The sequence below is a fragment of the Strix aluco genome, chromosome 7, assembly GCF_031877795.1.
Source record: "Strix aluco isolate bStrAlu1 chromosome 7, bStrAlu1.hap1, whole genome shotgun sequence".
NCBI lineage: Eukaryota > Metazoa > Chordata > Aves > Strigiformes > Strigidae > Strix > Strix aluco.
Window position 1 is genome coordinate 40,761,187 of NC_133937.1, and position 19,145 is coordinate 40,780,331.

The window sequence follows — 19,145 nt, forward strand, 5'->3', positions numbered from 1 at the left end:
AGCTCGAAGCTGTGCATGTGCTTTGTGAGATGCCTCCAAAGCTGCCCCCAACGTGCAGGCAGCGCTCAGCAGTGGCGCTGGGGCATGATGCATCACCCCATAGGTGAGGTCCCCCTCGACTGACAGAGCTATAATTTCCTGGCAGCCACTCTATGCCGTTAATGTAAGACAGTCATGGATTTTGTGGCTGTGATTGTGTGTGATTTCCAGCTCCGCCATGCAGTTATCCCCAGGGACAGAGCGACATGGCGCAGAGTGCTCCTGCACCTCCCTGGTCCCACCACCCAGGTGCTCCCTGGGGAAGCACAAACAAACCAAGCACCAGGCCTCTTTTTCTCTAGGAGTTGCTGGATTTGCCAGCAGGGACAGCCTCATTTTTCTAGTGCCTGGAGGCCAGACCAACTTCACCTCTAACCTTGACAAAAACAGCCTCGCCTGACCATCTGCAGGACAAATGGACAGACCTGGAGCCAAGTTTTTGGACCTGTCAAAGGCACTTGCAACCTTCAAGGCCTTCCTGAAGGTAGTTATACTTTATTAAAGTAATATGATTATAAGCAATAACAATTAGAATGAGAATATTAATGGCTATTTTATATATATATATTATACCAATCCAAAGGATAACTTGGTAAAGAAAAAAGTATTTGTATCAGACTGTACCAAAAAGTTGTGATAGGTTTTTCTTTGACATATTAGACATGAATGTTAATTAATTTATATTCACCATGCTAATGTGTGTATTTTAGTAAAGTCATTTTTCTTGCCTATTAATAACACAAGAGGAGAATGTTTTCATTTGAGGCACCTGAAGTGAGATTAGGATTTGTTAAGGGTATTATGAAATGAATAGGTCATAAAAATATTATTTTGGGAGACCATACACTTCCACAAACCTGAAGCGCTTCTCTGAAGGTATTTTACCTCGGTACTATCAGTATTTTGCACTATAAGGTGCCGTAATAGACACACTTCCTTCTGTTGTATCATGGGGCTAGTTGTGTTTATTTTAATTTCCTTCATTTTAAATATAAGAAAACACAGCCGAACTTGGAGGCTTTCTAACAGGTACGGATCACCACCATCACTTGTGCATCACAGAATTTCACAAGAAAATCAAACACGTTATCCATTCACTATCATACTCGCATCATGATGAAGATTTCTGACACTGTCAGGAAATGCTAAAATCAAGAAGAATCCCCAACATAATAATACCCCATTTTATTCATATTTGAAATAGGAGATGGCAGTGTAGGGTCTAGATATGCACATACATTTAAACCAGAAAACAACACAAGGGGTACGAGCCAGTGAAATGGAAAAGCTTTCAGTCATAAAAGCCAGAACTCGTTGGTTTTCTGCATCTTACTTTTTTTTTTTTTTTTTCAAAAAGGAAAATTTGCAAAGCCTGATGAAAACCCCTGTGAAGTCTGTCTTCAGGTCTACTGAAAGACCTACATCTTTTATCTGGGTCACTGCTGCCTAGTCCTACCACAGGTACAAGTGAACAGCATTTGTCTCTGCATAATTCATGCAGGACTCCTGACTCCCACAGGGGTGGGAACAAACCAGCCTCTTCCAGTGATGTAAAAATAATTCGTTAAACCAAGTTGTAAGTGAGCGGCTACCACAAGCCTTGCCAGCCCTGTAAAATCCAATTGCACCTACCAGCTCGCACTGCAGCTCGCTCGGTCCCGAAGAACATCCCTCCCTTGCAGAGGTGAGAAAAACTGGCAGCATCTGTTTAACCTGATAACGCCAACACAGCAACACATTTCCTCGCTCCCACCAACAGCAACTTTGGGTCAGGTCTTGCTCTCACAGAAATAAATGACAATTTTTTTCGTGTAGAAATTTGAAACTCTACACACTTTCTAAAACACATCTTAAGTACTCTTCTTTGAATTATTTTGAGTTCATTTTTCCAAAGCATTTAGAAAATACCCTTTATTTCCTTGATTATAAAAAATATCCAGCACGCATCTAAAGAAAAATTACCATTAGTTGGAGAAAATATCAACATCACTCCTAGCAAATAGAAATCTATAAATCTAATGAGTAATAACTTAAAAATTTGGTCAGCTGAGAAAATTATTATGATCAGAGAGGAGAGTGTGTCATTCCTGCAGCATAAGGGGAGGAATATACTGATGTTCAGCAGAGCTGTACTGGTTTACTCTAGCCACGATATCCTACCTGTGTAGTCAGAGCGACTATTTTGCTCTCAATATGCTCAGAACTCCAACTGATATTAGTGGAATTTGCACACAAATCGTGAGTGGTAGGAACTCTCTCTGGTTTTCCATCTTTCATGTAAAAACCCTGAGACCTGCATTACTTTACCCAATATTTCAAAAAGTTTAGAAACTTAAACCCTCCCCTGAAAATTGGCTTAAAATATTTATTAAAAAAGTTAAATATTTATTTATACAAATATGATGAGAAAAATCTCATGCAGACTTTTCACATACAGTAACATAATTCAAATCATACTGTGATGGTTTTACAAAATAACTTCTTTTCGGAACTCTGACGGAGAAGTGTTGCTATCGCTTGTGGGCCTGAAAGCACCGTTCACAGTAATTAGAAAGCTATTTCTGAAACTTAGAGTTTTCCTATGGAACATATGCCAAGATTTTCACACTCTTCACTAAGATTAACAATTAATACCTTGTTACTACTACTCAGAGAACTGGACAGAGATGTATGAACACCGGGTAATGAATTCCTGCATACCACCGTACCTCTAAACACTTTATGTTAATGCATAAAGTTGCCGAAGATTGCATTAGATAATTCCCCTAAATGATGAAAATATCTTGAGATTGTTATGGATGGCATCTGCTTCTGCTTAATTACAAATCTGCATTGGATTCATAATTTGTGTATATTACAAGTAATTTGCATAATTAAAACAATTAAGGGATTGACATATCATGGCAATTAGAAATGCATCAAACTCTGGATGTTGTACAAAAGAGAGCTTCAATATGAAACATTAATTCTTTGAGAACAAAATATCCTTCAGATTCCTGCAGAACAACGTTCACAAATTCAATGTATGTTCAATAAACTCCATTTAGAGAAAGTTTTTCTCCGGGATAACCGCTTCCTCGTCAAGCTGTTGCAAGTTTAACCCCGAACGCTTTAGCCTTCATTTGAATTTCTTACTGCAGACACAGCATGGACTTGTGTATTTATTGCCAGTTTCAGGAGGTTTTATCTCATTTTCCGTAGCCTTATCCTGTTTTCTTTGTCCCTCTTTTTAAGAATAAGTATGAACTGATTGAAAAAATGCTCTTGGTCCTTCTTCTTCTGAACAAGCCGAAACCTCTGATCTCTTCCATATTTCTCTGCAAATTCTTTAAACGTGGTTCTACAGAAAAGAGAGACATTTTAAAGCTGCAACTTTGTCAATCTACTCTCAGACTCTTTGACCTGGATCTCATTTAACTTTTCATACAGACACCAAAAACAAGGGGTGTTCTGGGGAACATTTGACGGGAACGTGACGGTAAACCCAGGACAAGGGAGGTGAGACCACGCCACAACTGCCTGAGCTTTGGACTCACGGATCAGCCTGCACTGGTTAACTTCCATTTTTTGGTTTACAAAATTCTGGGTGATAGCAGACAGGACAATTTTTAATCATTAACACAGTATTTGCTACAGCACAGGTTACTGCAGCTTTAATCTATGCCTGCTGGTCCTTAGGGCCAGTATTTCAATAATTAGAGCAAACTCACCTGTGCCTAACTGCAAACAAATGCACTTTGACTGACAGCAGTGCACGGCACCTTATGAAATACCACCCTAGTTTCTAAATATAGCAAAAAATTAATTGTAACTTTGAGTGATGGCCACTGTGCAATGGAAATCCAAGGGCAGCTTTGCCTGAGGATTTCGTCATCAGGCCCAGCAGTTCCCCATGTAAACACGGTATCTGGGACCAGAAACATTCACTGGTTTTCTTGCCTGGACGCTATTGCTAATCCCAGTACAAGTCCATAGGCCCAGGCTGAGAGCAGCACGGTGGGCACTGGAAAGAACTGGCACCATGATTCACCAAGCAACAAGGGGTTTTTTTTATTTAAACCCCTGGACTTTTTATATTTCCAACGTGCACATCCTTCTAGCAGTGTTTTCTAGCTTAACTTTCTTTTCAGTTGCATTCACAGCACCATGAGAAATGATGGAAAACTGGGGTTAGTGAAGGAGAGGAGAGAAGCGGTGACGCTAGGAAGGGCAGCAGAGTCACAGCCCCGGAGACAACGGACAGGCAGCAGAGCCCCATCCTGGAGTAGAGTCCCGAGCAACGCGGCCTGATCCTGCTTGTATTTAAAATACGAGATAATCAGCCCTGTCAAGCCAGGGAGGCACAGCGGGGATGCTCCGGGCCCCTCGGTTTTCCGTTGGCAATGCCAAGCGTGGCCGTTGCCTAGCCGGTGCCCACCGCACCACCTCGTCCCAGCCCTGGATTTGTCCCCTTACTGTGCTCTGCCGCCTGGATTTTGCAATCCTTATCGCTGGCTGAATCGGCACTCTAAATAATGTGTAGATTTGTAACAGTCACTTGGGGAAAGGCCTGTTCTCTTTTTATTGGGAATATTTTTGATTTACTTATCTCACTGCATATCAAAATCAAGCCAGAGACTACTGCAGGTAGATGATGCTGTGGGCTCACAGCCAGCTCAGCAAATACATCAACAGGTGAAATGTTCTCTGTCCCTTAGGCCAGCATGATGTTGCCCTTGCAGACTGAAAACATCATTGCTGGAACCAGCGCTTAGCTGCTACATTAGCCCAGAATATTCTCAGTTTTGTTGTAAAAAGCTTGTGATAATTATTACTCCTGGAGAGCCTGATGTGTTATTTGTATCTACGTGTCTAGGCAGGTAGTGCTGTATAATTACCTGCATATTTTAGTAGAGAAAACTACAATTTCTTAGTTCCAACAGTTTAATCAGATTTATAATTTAAACCTTTATTTTCATGTAATTTACAAAAGAGAAAGCTCTATCCTAAGCACTGCATTCACCATTGCAGTTTTGGATCCATTACTTAAAAAGCAATGTAGAAAAATAATTATTGCATTGCACGCTTTATTTTAATTTAGTGATATGGCATTAATACTAACTTTGCTAAATTATATTTCTCTTCCATTGAAAAACAAACCTAAATACAGTTTTTCACTAGTTACACCTAATATCAATGAGATTTAACATTCAGGTATTGATTTTATATAACTAATATATATGCGTGTGTGTTCTATAACGACAGCATATATACACATACAAAATAAATGCGTTATGCAAAATATTACACATTCTGAATGAGAGAAAAAAGGGAACAGAGAGAGAGATGGAACGTTCCCTTTTTCAGTAATGCAACAAAATATTGTAAAATATTAGAGAAGAAATGTCAACACAGTGTTGTAACAACGGATGTACCAGCCTGCTGTGAAAAGTACGTTCAGTGTTACGGCATTCTGGGGCTGATAAGCACAGGCTAAATGAGAAAGCTTATCTTAACAAATCTTCATAAGGCAATGCCATACCTTGGTGATAACTTGGATTCTTCAAGGAGCTTTTTAAATTCTTCTTTGGCTAACAACAATTTATTTTTCTTTTCTTTGTACTCTTCTCTGATCCTGGTCTTGACAAACTGTTCAAATATCTTTCCAAGAAAGGGAAACAAGATACAGTATTATTAACAAAGCCTTTATGGTATTTATGCCTGATCAAAGGGCTGTCAATCTCAAAACTGCAGTTCTTATCTGCCCTCAGTATTGGCTGACCCGTACGCAGCTCAACCTGCTTCATGCAGCACTGGTCGTGTGTCCTCACAAAATAAGTATCTGGAAAAAGGTATAATTTGGACAGATAACATCTTCATTCAAACATCGAGTGCAACATAAATCAAAATTTTATGACTTCAGTGTCTTTCTCACATTTTCATGCCTAGAGCATTATTTTTGTGCATCTGTAGAACTGACTGCAGTTATTTAGTTTGGATCTCACATCTTTCCCAACTTGCTGGAATTCCTGAAAATGTCTATAATGCTAAACATCAATATTCTGTAGGTTACCCCCAAAAAAGCCTGAAGACCTTTCAAATCAGTTGTCAAAAAACATGAGCTTACACACGATCCTCTGTACACATACACCCAAAAGCTTTAATGCATTTGGAATGGTTGACAACCTTCCTCTAACAGTATTTGGCAGCTAAACATGCAGCAGGGCACTCAGCATCAGCATTTTTGGGGTCTTGAAAAGGATTTAAGGAGTTTACTATGTCACAGAATTCTGCCAACTGCTTTAAACACATTTTTAATACCAAAAATCTGGCCCTGCTGGTTTCACGCTCTAAAAAGTGTGGCACGCTAAGCTGTTGAATGAAAGGAGCTGCTCCTCAAAATGCTATTAGCTTTCCATATTCACCATCCTTTTCACCACAAATTACATACATTAAATATGATTACTGTGGTTACTACCACAGCTGCTTTCTCATCAGCCATGAGGATGCACAGGTGCAAGTCTACATTTCATGAAAGCTGAAGTAACCAAATTACAACTGGTATTTAGTATGGAATGTGGAAAAGGGTAGAAATAGCACTGGAAAAGTAAACATCAAAAAAAGGCCATGAAAGAAGTACTATGGAAAACCTAGGAAATATAAATATGTTATAATGTATGCAATTGCATAAGCTGGGTGTAAGAGGAGATGGAAAAAATGGAACAAATGAAGTAGGTGACACTGTTATTGCTTGCCTTTCTGGTATCAGTGAAGCTATTATGAAGGTAATAAATCAAAATTAACAGATAGCTCATTATTTTAATACAGTTGCTCCTTTACCCTTCATTGTTCCTTACTTAAACATAGTAGCATCTTTCAGCTGTTAATAAGCCCTTGGTAAATATTGGTAAGTAAGCAGAGCAAACCACAGATGTTCAATAACAGATCGTTATGTTCCTCGGGCTGTGTAAGGGCACCCCCGGCAGCACAGCCCGCACTCCTGGGAGTCAAACCCACCACAACACAACTTCAAGTCAAGAGGAAGTTCCCTCAGAGGCTTGCAGATCACAGAATGGTTTGGGTTGGGAGGGATCTTAAAGCCCATCCAGTCCCACCCCCTGCCCTGGGCAGGGACACCTTCCACTAGCCCAAGTTGCCCAAAGCCCCATCCAACCTGGCCTTGAACCCTTCCAGGGAGGGGGCAGCCACAGCTTCTCTGGTCAACCTGTGCCAGGGACTCACCACCCTCACAGGGAAGAATTTCTGCCTTAGATCTCATCTAAATCTCCCCTCTTTCAGTTTAAAGCCGTTACTCCTCATCCTATCCCTACCCCCCTGATCAAGAGTCCCTCCCCCCTTTCCTGTAGCCCCTTTCAGTCCTGGGAGGCCGCTCTAAGGTCTCCCTGGAGCCTTCTCTTCTCCAGCTGAACCCCCCCAACTCTCTCAGCCTGTCCTCACAGGGGAGCTGCTCCAGCCCCCCGAGCATCTTCGTGGCCTCCTCTGGCCCTGCTCAAGCAGGTCTGTGTCCTTCTGATACTGGTGCCCCCAGAGCTGGATCCAGTACTCAACACCACAGTCAAAACACTTTCCCTGCCCTTTCCAACCTGTCTGCCTGACCATGGAAAGAAAAAAGTGCTGTACAGCCAGCCATGCTCCAGCACTCACTCCTTCCTTCCCTCCTTTCATTCATTCATCACTTTCACCATGAGTCACTTTTCATGTCCAACCCCCTCCAATATAAATTCGCTATTCAGGCCACACAGTCAGCATCCATGAAGGTAAATGTTTCCATAAACCTAAATAATGTCTTCCACTAATTTGAGTTCCACTTCAAGAAGTACTTTCATTAAATCAGGCACCCTCTCTTGTCCGAGTCTAACTTTCTTCTTAAACTACTTCTTGGAGGAAAATGGGGTCTAATTAAATGGCACTACATCTAGAAATCTTAATTTCAAGCTTAGTAGCTAAAATATATTACACACCTGGCACGCCCTCCTGAGCTTGCTGGTTTTTTAACCCTGTTTTGCAGAAGAGCAACTAACAATTGCCCTCTTCCACCTTAGCTCTGAGCCTGTATTACTGTCCCTCTCAGAGCCAACCTCTACCTGACTATGGGTTTCTACCTACAGGACTGCCAGGTACTTGCTTTTCATAACCCTTTCCTTGAGTATTAAATATATCCCACAAATGAGGTCCCCCTCAGCAGTGCTTCAAGCACATTATATTACGTCTATTCATGATGTATTTTTATTATATCATTTCCAAGGCTGATAAAATGAAAGAAGTAATGCATCTTGATGGACTCATCAAGGTCTAGGTTTTGTCCTTGCTGATTCCCTGAAATAAATACAAAACTCCCTGCTCAGTCTCTTGACTAGTAATATTTTCCATTCTAGCAGTTTCTCTTACATTTTCATTCCCATATTTCCTTATTATTTTATTTTGTTTTTTTTCCTTAGGAAAGAAAATATTGGAAAGGGAGTATATGAAGATGTATGTGCCCAGTCCCTCAGTAAATACCTACAGGAAGCTCTCTGGAGAATCACAAGACAATATGGGCCCCAGTGCGATGGAATAGGTATAAGTACATTTTTCATCGTGTTTATTTAAAAAATGGACAAGTCCATATTCAAAATTCTTCCTTCTCCAGGATGACAAAAGACTGGTAAGGAAGAAAAATAACTACAGAATAGAAGTGCTCACCTTCTCTGCAACATCCTTGTGTCTCTCCTAAATTTTTTTAGACTAATCTGCAGCCCTCGGGTCCTTTTACATCCCTAGTGACAATTAATACAAAATAAGGCAGCAAAAGTCCACTTCCCTTTGCAACGCACCAGGAAAACTGAACCCTTTCAAACAGACATCGGCATAGCCACGGTGCTCTATCCCTTTATGTCTAGCAAGTTTGGTTATTGCAAAATATAGCAGTAAATATGGCCAAACTGCTAGAAAATATTCTAAGTAATAAAAATGAAGTAGTCTCTCTACAATATTTAAATAATTCAGCATGGAAACATTACCTTACAGCCGTTTCCCTTTCTATAGCCCAGTTTCCCAGACTCAGTGGGAGTTGTTCCTACAACCCAAGAGACCGTAGCTCATCTCTGTCTGCAAACTCACTTGTCACCACTCGCTTTGCAAAGGAGACAGCACTTCCTTATGATCTGAGTCTCGCTAAAAAACTCAAAAATGAAATTTTAATTTTATGCAATTCTATTTATCCTACCAAGATAACTACTCTGTTACTACGGTTAATCTGGGAGATGTTTGCTGACAGTCAGAAGCTATGCTGGAGGTCATGCTCACCTGTTTACGTTCTTCTGAATTTAGCAGAAGGTAGCGTGGATCAAATACTATTTTGTGTAACTCTTTTTCCCATGTAGAAAATGCTGAGACCTGTGAAGTACACAAACACAGTTGCATTAAGGAATTTTAATAAGGATGTGAAAGAAGGAAATGTTCCAAGGTGAAGCAAAAGATCAGTTCAGAAAGCTAATGAACCCTCTAAAGTATGCCTCAGAGCGGTTGGAAGCTGAATTTTAATCTGTGTCTGGCAATGCTCTGGTCGCCCCCACACCATTAGTATTGATTTGCTCTAGGACATCTCAGTGAGTATCTGGGAGATGCTCCTTCCACATTTTTTTGATGGAAAGAATCTGTAGCAGAAAGGAAAATACCCATTTTATTATCCCCTTTGTACACAAGAGCCTCAATTTCCATTTAAGCATTATCTCAGCGTTAACTTCCCTCCTCTCCAAAACTTAAATTATAACCCAAATGAGGCCGTCAACGCATGCACACACTGATGGACTAACACTGACTATCTCCAGAGTACTATGGGTTTGTAGCGAACGTGCCGCTTCCCCCCAACAGCACCATTGTTGCTTCTCCGTTTTGAGGCTTCTCGCCTTTTCCAGTGACTCCAGCTCCCCGGAGCGGGGCCCTGGGTTCCCACCCAAACCCCCTGCATCACTCACATCCCTGCAATCACATGAAATGAGAATATCACGCTCCTACAGAGGTGCCTCCATTTTCTCTGAAACCTCTTTATGGTGAGTGGGCCCTAAGGACCACCACGAACCCGAGCAGGTCCCTCACTTGCCCAGTCCCCTTCACCTGGGGCTTTTACAAAACGACAGTCTGGGAACGTAGGACTGAAATCCCCAGTCTGATTTCGGCACCTTGTACAACATCACTGTTAATTAGCTTGTTAAAGACAACTCCAGAGCAACATAAAATATTCTAATCACTCCATCTAATTACAAAGAAGAGTAAATTCACTAAAAAAATTAAGTATGTGAAGTATAATTAAAATAAGAGTAATTAACACTCAAACAGGAAAGCTCTGAAGAAGCAAAGTGGCCTTCAATAGACTGGGTTTCCTCTTAGAGTGGTTAGAAATTAGAAAATTCAAAGCTGAGGGCAGCTTTCCGGATGCGCAGTGATTCAGCGCTGCCTCCTCCAAACGCCGTCCTCTCGCAGCGTGCGGTTTACCCTCCGTGCCCATGCAGGCGGCCAAGTCCTTAGGTTTGGGGTTTTCTGCCCTCAGAAGGATAAGCAGCAGGAATCCTTTTATTCAGGGTGTCTTTTATACTCTCTCTTGGACATCAGCTTTGCTCCCAGTACAAAGGCCGGTTTGAATTTAAAGCTAGTTAAGCTCAGGTTCATTTTTCGTATAATCTTTCCTGTTTATGACTTTTTATTTAGTAATTACTACATTTCACATACTGCAGACATACGCCTAAAATAAATGTTGGCTACTGATATTTATAATTTAATTCTAGCTACACATCATACTCTCTTCAGGATACTCATTTTTATATGCAAATGCATATAAAATATTAAAATTCTGACTAATCTCCCAACACGTATAGTGGTCTTCTTCCCTACTATGGGACATTCAACCAGGGAACACATGCAATGGAGATGGTGGGGGTGACATCACTTCTTAGAATAAATAAAGACTTCTGTGGCCTGGTATCTCCACAGAAGAAAAGGAGAAGAGAGATCTGAGCTTGTCGTGGGCTTCCAGTTCTCAACTCCTGCCTTTAACCAGAGTGCAAAGTACAGGGAAAAAACTCACAAAAATTCAACGTATCGAGCTTGAGCAGTATGTTTAAAAGTGAAAGGACATCTATCTGAAGAGCTGATGCTATTTTTAATTCACTCTAGAAGCCCAGCATCAATGGTTGGTTGAGATTTTGGCTTTGACTAAAAGATTTATAAGAACAGAAAGGCAAAGTGCCTGATATTTTCAGTGGATGCATTTGTCTTCATCCACAGAGGATTCCTAGCTTTCAGGAGATGTTGTTCTGGCAGACAAGCTACTGAAACACACCAAAACCAGCAAGAAGGATGCAGTGGCGAAGGGCTTAGAGGAGGCACCTGGGTCCGCAGCAGCAAGGGCCACCCCGCACCCCAGCCAGGAGCCCCCTTCCCTGTGTCCTCAACTGACCAACAACCCCCATTAGAAGACAGTGAAAACTGGGATTCAGTGGCTTGTCCTTAAAGAAAGGGGCTCTTTGGGTCTGTCTGAAAAACAGGCTGGGGGAAAAAATACAACAAAAACCCCTGTTTATTTGGGTTTTTTAGTTTATTCCTTAGGATAATGCTGAGGCTGCAAGAATTGTTTTGAGGTGGGAAGGTGGGGGTTAGGACCCCTCAAACACCCTTTTTCTCCCCAGTATTAAGAAGGTAAAACCTTGAGAAAAAAATACCCTTTGGAATCCTTTAAAAAAGTCTTGTTTCACTGATGGCATCCCAGCGAAGAGAAGACTTTCCTAGAAATACAGACTATAGAACATGGCTACTTTGATGCCACGGCTGTGAGGGAGACAGGAAGAGGCTTGAATTTTCCCCTTCCCCTCAGGATTTTGTGGAAACTTTTAAACTTCCAGGAGGATATCAGAGAATAGTGCCACTGTCTTGGAGCTACACAAAAAATCAAATATATTTTTAAAATGTTACAATAAATATACTTCTGTTGATATAATTTATGTAGGAAGATTCAGAACTGCGCTGAAGAACTCCATCGAGTGCAAGCTTTTTGTAATGCCATCAAGTAACTTCCTGAGAAATAACAACATGATGAGAAAATGGCAAGAGACATTCATTAAATAATCAGTTTAAAATAACACTAATGGTCTTGCTGCATTTCAAGCAATGCCAACCTGCTGGTGCTAACCAGCGGCTTGTCTGGACATTTAAAACGCTCAGGGTGAAAGCAAAGTAACCTATTGTCTATATATTTTTAAATAATAGCAAAACCAAACAGTAAACCCTGAATTTCTTATGAGCAAGTCCGACTCCTACACTGGAAACACCTGAGGAATCCTATTAGAGAACTGCCCAACTACTTTCAAATGTTGACTTATTGCCCCCTGACTTAAAATATGCCAGCAGAAGTCTTCAACCAGCATTCATTTATGGCACTTCTGCATTTCTTGAGCATAAATAACTAAATGTATTAATAAAGCAGGTCTGGCATGGAGATAATTTACTGCTGAGCTTCTGAAGCTGTAATAAGCTCTAATTATCCACCTTTAAAGTCTGCTGATTACTAGTGATAAATTTTATAGGCTTTACTGCCTAACAATAGACACCTTGGGTTTTTTTATTTACAGAACTTGCATGAACTTCTATAGAATACATATTTGTGGAGTGTTGGAAGGAGGTATAAAATCTGCATAACGCTGCTCCATTATACACCCATTTACATGTGTAGAATTAGGACCTAAACCTGGTATGCTTATTAATTCCATTCACAGCCAAAATCATCAGTCCTCTGGAAGAAGGGACCCTGTGAGCTGAACTTTTCTGGAGTTGATTTTATGTTTATAAATAACGGTATCCAAAATTCCTCACATTGACGGTCACCTTTATGCGGCCAGCTCAACACAGGTGTCTAAGCGCTACCACAGAAAACAAAAATCAGGTTGAAGCTCTTTACAAAATCAGTCACTGGATGCTATTACACCATCTGTAATTCATATTTCACATTGAGGCTCATAACGCTGATGGCTTCTGTCTGCAAATTGAATTTATGTTCCATCCATCCCCTCATAATCTTGATTAGGTCATGGTAAAATGGCCACAGTGACTCGGAGCCCTCCCGTAACCTGTATGCCAGGTCTGCGCTGGCCCTGGCACGGGAGGGAACGGTGCTCCAGGTGCTCTCGCCTCGGCTGGCTGCGGAGGGGCCACCTCTCCTTGGCTCTGACTAGCCCAAAGCCCCGAGCTCCTGCACCTCAGACGGAACCACCGCATCTTCCCAAGGAAGTCCAAGGGCGGTCAGGGAGGTCCAGGGAAAAGGGCAGGTTTCTTTTTAACCCTCCTGAGACTCCAGTACGTCCTTTCCTAACAGACTGGGCAGACTTCAGATGGCCAGGAAGTGAATTTGTCTTCCCACTGCTGGGATCATTGGAGTCTGTGGTGATGAGACCTCTCCCATGACAAAAAAAAAAAAAGCAAAGAGCTTGCCAGGAACGTTTCTGAGCCTGGTGTTATCTTTCAGGTGATACACACAACACATCTTTCGTCCTTTGTTCATCATGTGCTGAAGACTTCTGGGGGGTCCGTGTGGGACCCCCAGGATGGCGTGTGGCTATGGTCCCCATGCCCAGCTGAGCCACTGGTCTGTGCTGGAGGAGCTACCACCCCCAGGGTATCTTTGGGTCTGTCTACAGGAATTTGTTTGGAACCGCAGCTGCAAAGTGCTGAAGTTCTGCACAGCGTGAAGAAAAGTCACAGGAAAGTACCACAAAGCCACATGGTTAATAGACAGAAAACCCCCTCTCAATAATTCTCCCTTTGACTGCTGAGTCATAGCTGTGAAATGATTCCTGTAGTGGTCCTAGATGAAGCCCTATTTTCACAAATGAGATCTGTCAAAGAAAGCACACGCATTTCTTACCCCTCTCTCCAGAAGCATGTCTCGGAAATGAGTGATGCGCTCTTCTAGGGAAGGCGTGATCTGAGGTGCTGATGTTTCCTCATTTCTCTCCTCCGTTTCAGCCTTCCCCTGCTCAGCAGCTTGGGAATCTTCTGTTCTTTAACAAGATAGAAAATAGTTCAGTAACCGCCAACTTGGGAGGGGATTTTTAACCCTCTCTAGAAAACCCTCCAGGACAGCAGGATCTCCTCGCGTGCACGGAGCAGCCAGGGCACGGACGCCAACAGCTGAGAAGTTGACCCAAACCTGCAGCTCGTTATTAAAGCGTGGGGCTTGGGGGCCCTGCCAAGGGACCACCAACAGCTCGTTACAGAGAAGGATGGGCTATCGGTGTGATCAAAGAGGAACTCAGCAGCGAAACGCCACGCTGTATTTTAAGCTACAGAAAAGTGACAGCTTTATATAAAATTTGTCAAGGAGTGGAGACTTTAAAGGAGTGACTGAAGAGACTGATCTTGGTTTATTTGTCTTTCCTCTGGTTTTGTGCCCCCAAACTTGAAAGTCAACACTAATCTTCATTTTATGTTCCCATGCACCCCATGAGCTCACTCCTAAGGGAAGTAATCCGGCAACGCACCGCATGCCCAAACCTGCCAATAAAGCACCAGCGAAGAACCTGCCCTTTGTCAGTGCCAGAAGGTCTATATTTATCCTGACAGCCGTTCTCCAAGATTGCATCTGATTAGAATAAATAGGTGTTTCTGAGAAAATACTTACTAGTTATTGCCTGAGTCCCTTTGCCTACAAGACCCCCTGGATAACGGCACAGACGTAGCACTGCTGTGCTCATTTCAGGAAAGGGCAGTTTACTGCAAGTTTTAACCATAAAGCAGCAGCAGGACACGAGGGATGCTCTCCTCAGGTGCAATCCTACATCATCGGTGGCACCACTGGAGCCGAAGTGCTTCACACCAGATAATCATCTGCATAATTTTATCAGAGTTAGAGACCATTAGCATCAGCACTGGAAGTGAACACCTATTTCCCCACTGTTCAGAGGGCTGAAGATCTGCCCCCGTGGGCCCTCAGCATCTGCAGGGAGAGGTTAATTAGATGGAAACCAGAAAGGTAGGAAGGACTCTGCTCCACAAGGGTGATGGGATTTGAGATGGGGTACAAAACCCCTGACTTCACAGAATGCTAGAGTGGTTTGGGTTGGGAGGGACCTTAAAGATCATCTAGTTCCAACCCTGCTGCTGTGGGCACGGACACCTTCCACTAGATGCCTTCCACTTCAGAGAAGTTGGCCAACTCAGTCCTCAAAATTAGACTTGTGCTCTGGGTCCATCCTGCTGTTTCTTAATGCTTTGAGCAATCAGTGAGTTCAGTACAAGTTAAGGCTCTTACTGGAAAGATCAGGAGTCTTACAACAATCACAAGGTTCAAGTGAGGATAATGAAAGTAAGGCGATTTGATTCTTAGCCTCCTACTAGGCATGACTGCATTTTCTACTGATGCTATTTTCACCACTACAGAATAATAGTTTGAAATTTCAACAGGAAAACACTTTTTTATTTCCGAGCAAATGAATTAGATCAGTATGAAATGTGAGCTCTAGCGTATTATCTTCCTTCTACAAATAATTACATTACACTTACATTTATCCTAAAATGATGCTGTAGTACTAGTGATTTGAGAGATATCAAGGTGTTCTTCGCAGAGTGACAGTGACTTTTATATCACAATAGCAAATTTTACTCTGTGACATGATCCATGAAAAGCCCAATCCAATTTCTGGTACACACAAAGAGCTTTTCCAAGCCAAAACTGAGAGAAATACAGTACACGACTCCATCAGCCAAGCACCTGAAGAGCCCCTCTTTCCCTCAGTCCTCCTTACACAATTGAAAATGATGCTACAAATCACAGGGACTTTTTTCTCATGCCAAAAATTATAATAAAGAATACAATTTTCTTTAGCTAATAACACAATAATCTGCACAACAAACGTGACTTCCTACTCAGATGGACACATACGGGCAGCCTCCTAACACAGTCTTGGAAGCCTGCAAATCTCAAAATGGATAGGGTGGCAAGACGTTTTTGCATAACTGTGTTACCCACTGAAAGAAGAAGAGGCAATGGGCACAAACTGAAATACTGAAAAACTGAAAGGGAAATCCATCTAAACATAAGGAAAAGGTTTTTTACTGCGAGGCTGGTCAGAGCCTGGGGCAGGCTGCCCGGGGAGGCTTGTGGGGCTCCATCCTGGGAGATGCTCAACCCTCCTGGGACAGGTCCCTGAGCGACCTGCAGGGAGCAGGTGGGACTGAGACCTCTGTAAAGAAAACCCAGAAAACCTACATTTCTCTGAAGACTGCTTTTCTTTTGTAGAGAGTACAAGCAGAGCATTGCCTGAGTAAGGATTTGCCGTCAGTATTTTTAAGCACTTTCATTATACCCCAAGGAAATGTAAATAGAAGTGCAAGAGCAGGTTGTGGAGCCCAGATGCAGGTTCTGGCTGGAAGCACTGGACAGAGGTTGTGCAAACATCCACAGGAGACAGAGGGGAGTGCTGATGTCTTCTGCAGCCAGCCTCGGGCCAGGTCCTTTGCCAGCTCTGCCACCAAAGCAAACAGTGGGAGAAGCCAAATAGCAGATCTGTTCTTACCTGAAACCTTGGAAGCACGTAACACCTCCTCTTTTAGTTATGCTTAACCAAGAAAAAATGTTGACGTTGCAAAAATAAGTGAATAATGGCTGTGCGGGGGTAAAAAGGGGGTTCAATTTCCCGTTCTGCTGCAGATGCCAAGTGCAGGGCTGTGAATGTCCACCTACAACCTGCCTTTGGCTTGCAGCGCATCGCTGTGTGCGCCGAGCCCTGCCTGGGGCAGGAACCTGCCGAGCCACGGGCAGCGGTGCCTGCTGGTAAGTGTAGGAAAACCCTCGCTGTCTTCACAGGCAATTATATTCACAGGATATGACAGCAATAGAAATAGTTTTTCTGTCTGCCTGTCCTGGTTTTGGCGGGGATAAAGCTAATTGTTCTTTTTTTCCTTCCTTCTCAGTAGCTAGAATGGTGCTGTGTTTTGGATTTAGTGTGGGGTTTCATGTGAGAAGGACGTTGATAATACACTGATGTTTTTAGTTGTTGCCAAGAAATCCAGGGCTTCTCAACCCCCCATGTCCTGCCCATGCGCAGGTACACGAGAAGCTGGGGGGAGCACAGGCAAAACAACAGACCCAAACTGGCCAGTGGAATATTCCAGATCATACAGCGTCACACGCAGTGGACAGAGGAGGGTTGATGGGGAAGCTCACTCAGGTTTTTGGGGTGGTGGTTTCAGGATTCTCTCTCCTCTGGGATCACTAGGGCTGGGCATCCGTCAGTGGATGATGAGCAATCATATTGTGCATTACTCATTTGTATTTTCTATTATTACTATTATCATTATTATTTTAATTTTATTTTATTTCAGTTATTAAATTGTTTTTATCTCAACCTACGAGTCTCCCTACCCTTACCCCTCCACCCCAGGGTGCTGGAGGGTGAGCCAGCGGCTGCATGGTGTTGGGCTGTCGGCCGGGTTTAAACCACAACACCATCCAGCACCAAAATTAAAATTTGCTTAGTTTTCTGTAAAGACAAATCTTTTTTCACCTCTAGATTCAGTCTGGAGTGAGCAGCACTTCGTCCATTCCAAAATAAAACAAAGCAGAAGAAACCAAGTCAGATTTGGACCTTACACGTGCAATTTGGAAGACAAAAAGCTGGTGATGTGTATCCTCTTATCCAAAGCTCAGAGCTTAACCAGCACTTTAGTAGACTTTACATCTTGAGAATTCCCCTTTTGCTGTTTATGGCATGGAGTAACTCGGCTGCTTTTCTGACAAGGAATTACAGGCCACAGTTTTTAAATCCATCCTGCTTTTGGCTGCCTAATTCAGACACACACAGATGTAGGCAGCTGAGACCCACAGCACTTAGAAACAACAATATCAGTTCCAAACACTGCTGGCAGCAGCGATTCCAACTGCTGGGCAAACAACCATTACCAGGTCTCAGCTGCAGAGATGGGAGGTTGCCACTGCTGTGGATCCCCAGCTGGGATGGCAGCACGCAATCTCCAGTGGGATGTCTCAATCCCATTAACGACAACAATCTTAGTATAGCAGAAGAGTTTATACATGATTTTTATCCTGAGGATAACTAAATTCTAGTTTGAAATGAAAATCCGACAATATTTTACTTTTTTATGTCATGAAGTGTTAGCTAAGGTCTAATATTAATACATTTAAACAAGCACTAAGACTGCATTTCTTTAGTAAAAGGTCAGTATTTTAAAGGTCCATCCGTGAACCTCTATATTCTGCCACTGTTTCAGGGTACAAAGCAAAATGTCAGGAAATCTTTGCATGTTATAAAAGAGAATTTAGAATTCAAAACAGCTGTAGAAATCATGTAGCAGTTTGGGGAGGTATGTTCTGCTGACAGAAAAATGAACACTTCATGGCTTTTTGGTGACAGGTCGAACTTCTGGGGAATTGAGATCATCACAACGAAGTCTGAGAAAATGCTATGTTGTCAAGCCAAATCTCACTGGTTTCTTATGTGAATGTTGCCCTTGAGTTTCATAGGACTAATTGCCTCTGAGAATTGGTTCCTCCTCATCTAAACATCTATTTTAGAAGTTAAACAAAGGTAGAACTTAAGATAGGTTCTCAGAGCTTTGGCTATCCTCTCAATGAATATCTTGCCACAAATCTCAAGTATGATAAAAGCTCTATTATTTGTTAGCCCATAGGAATATATATCACTGTATAAAGACACACGATGACATAAACAGCAGGTGATACACATTCATTATCATGTGTTATTTGACTTTTGTGGCGTACAGTCACAGCTGAGAGGAGTCTGTTGCCTCCAACTCAGAGGACCTTCTCCAGACCCAGAGGATGCCTTCCCATCCCAGGAATGCTCTTTTCTGCCGAGACGCCTTGGCAGCACCGGCGGACACGCTGCCCACGCTGCAGCAGATGCTGCTGGCAGCCGGAGGGGCTCGCCACCATGCTGCAGGATTGCAGACGTGATTTTAGCTGGATGGCTGCATGATTTATGCATGTACGTGTAGATAGCTGTAGCTATGTATGTGTAAATATGTATCACAAGAAAGATGCTACAATGCTTTAAGGCAGGAGAGTCAGGCAGCAGCTCTGTAATGGGCTGAGATGCTCA

At 42.5% G+C, this 19,145-nt stretch overlaps 1 protein-coding gene across 2 annotated transcripts in view; it reads right to left on the reverse strand.

Moving 5' to 3' along the window:
• Positions 1-2,390: 2,390 nt before the first annotated feature.
• TCERG1L (transcription elongation regulator 1 like) overlaps positions 2,391-19,145 on the reverse strand; it is a 96,363-nt gene continuing 79,608 nt past the window's right edge. For both annotated transcript variants that reach the window (XM_074831555.1, XM_074831554.1), the window contains exons 10-13: positions 13,931-14,066; positions 9,325-9,414; positions 5,561-5,679; positions 2,391-3,379 (exon numbers count right to left, since the gene is read on the reverse strand). In XM_074831555.1, the coding sequence (XP_074687656.1) occupies positions 3,223-3,379; positions 5,561-5,679; positions 9,325-9,414; positions 13,931-14,066 (502 nt within the window). In that variant the 3' untranslated portion in view covers positions 2,391-3,222. The remainder of the gene's footprint in view (positions 3,380-5,560; positions 5,680-9,324; positions 9,415-13,930; positions 14,067-19,145) is intronic.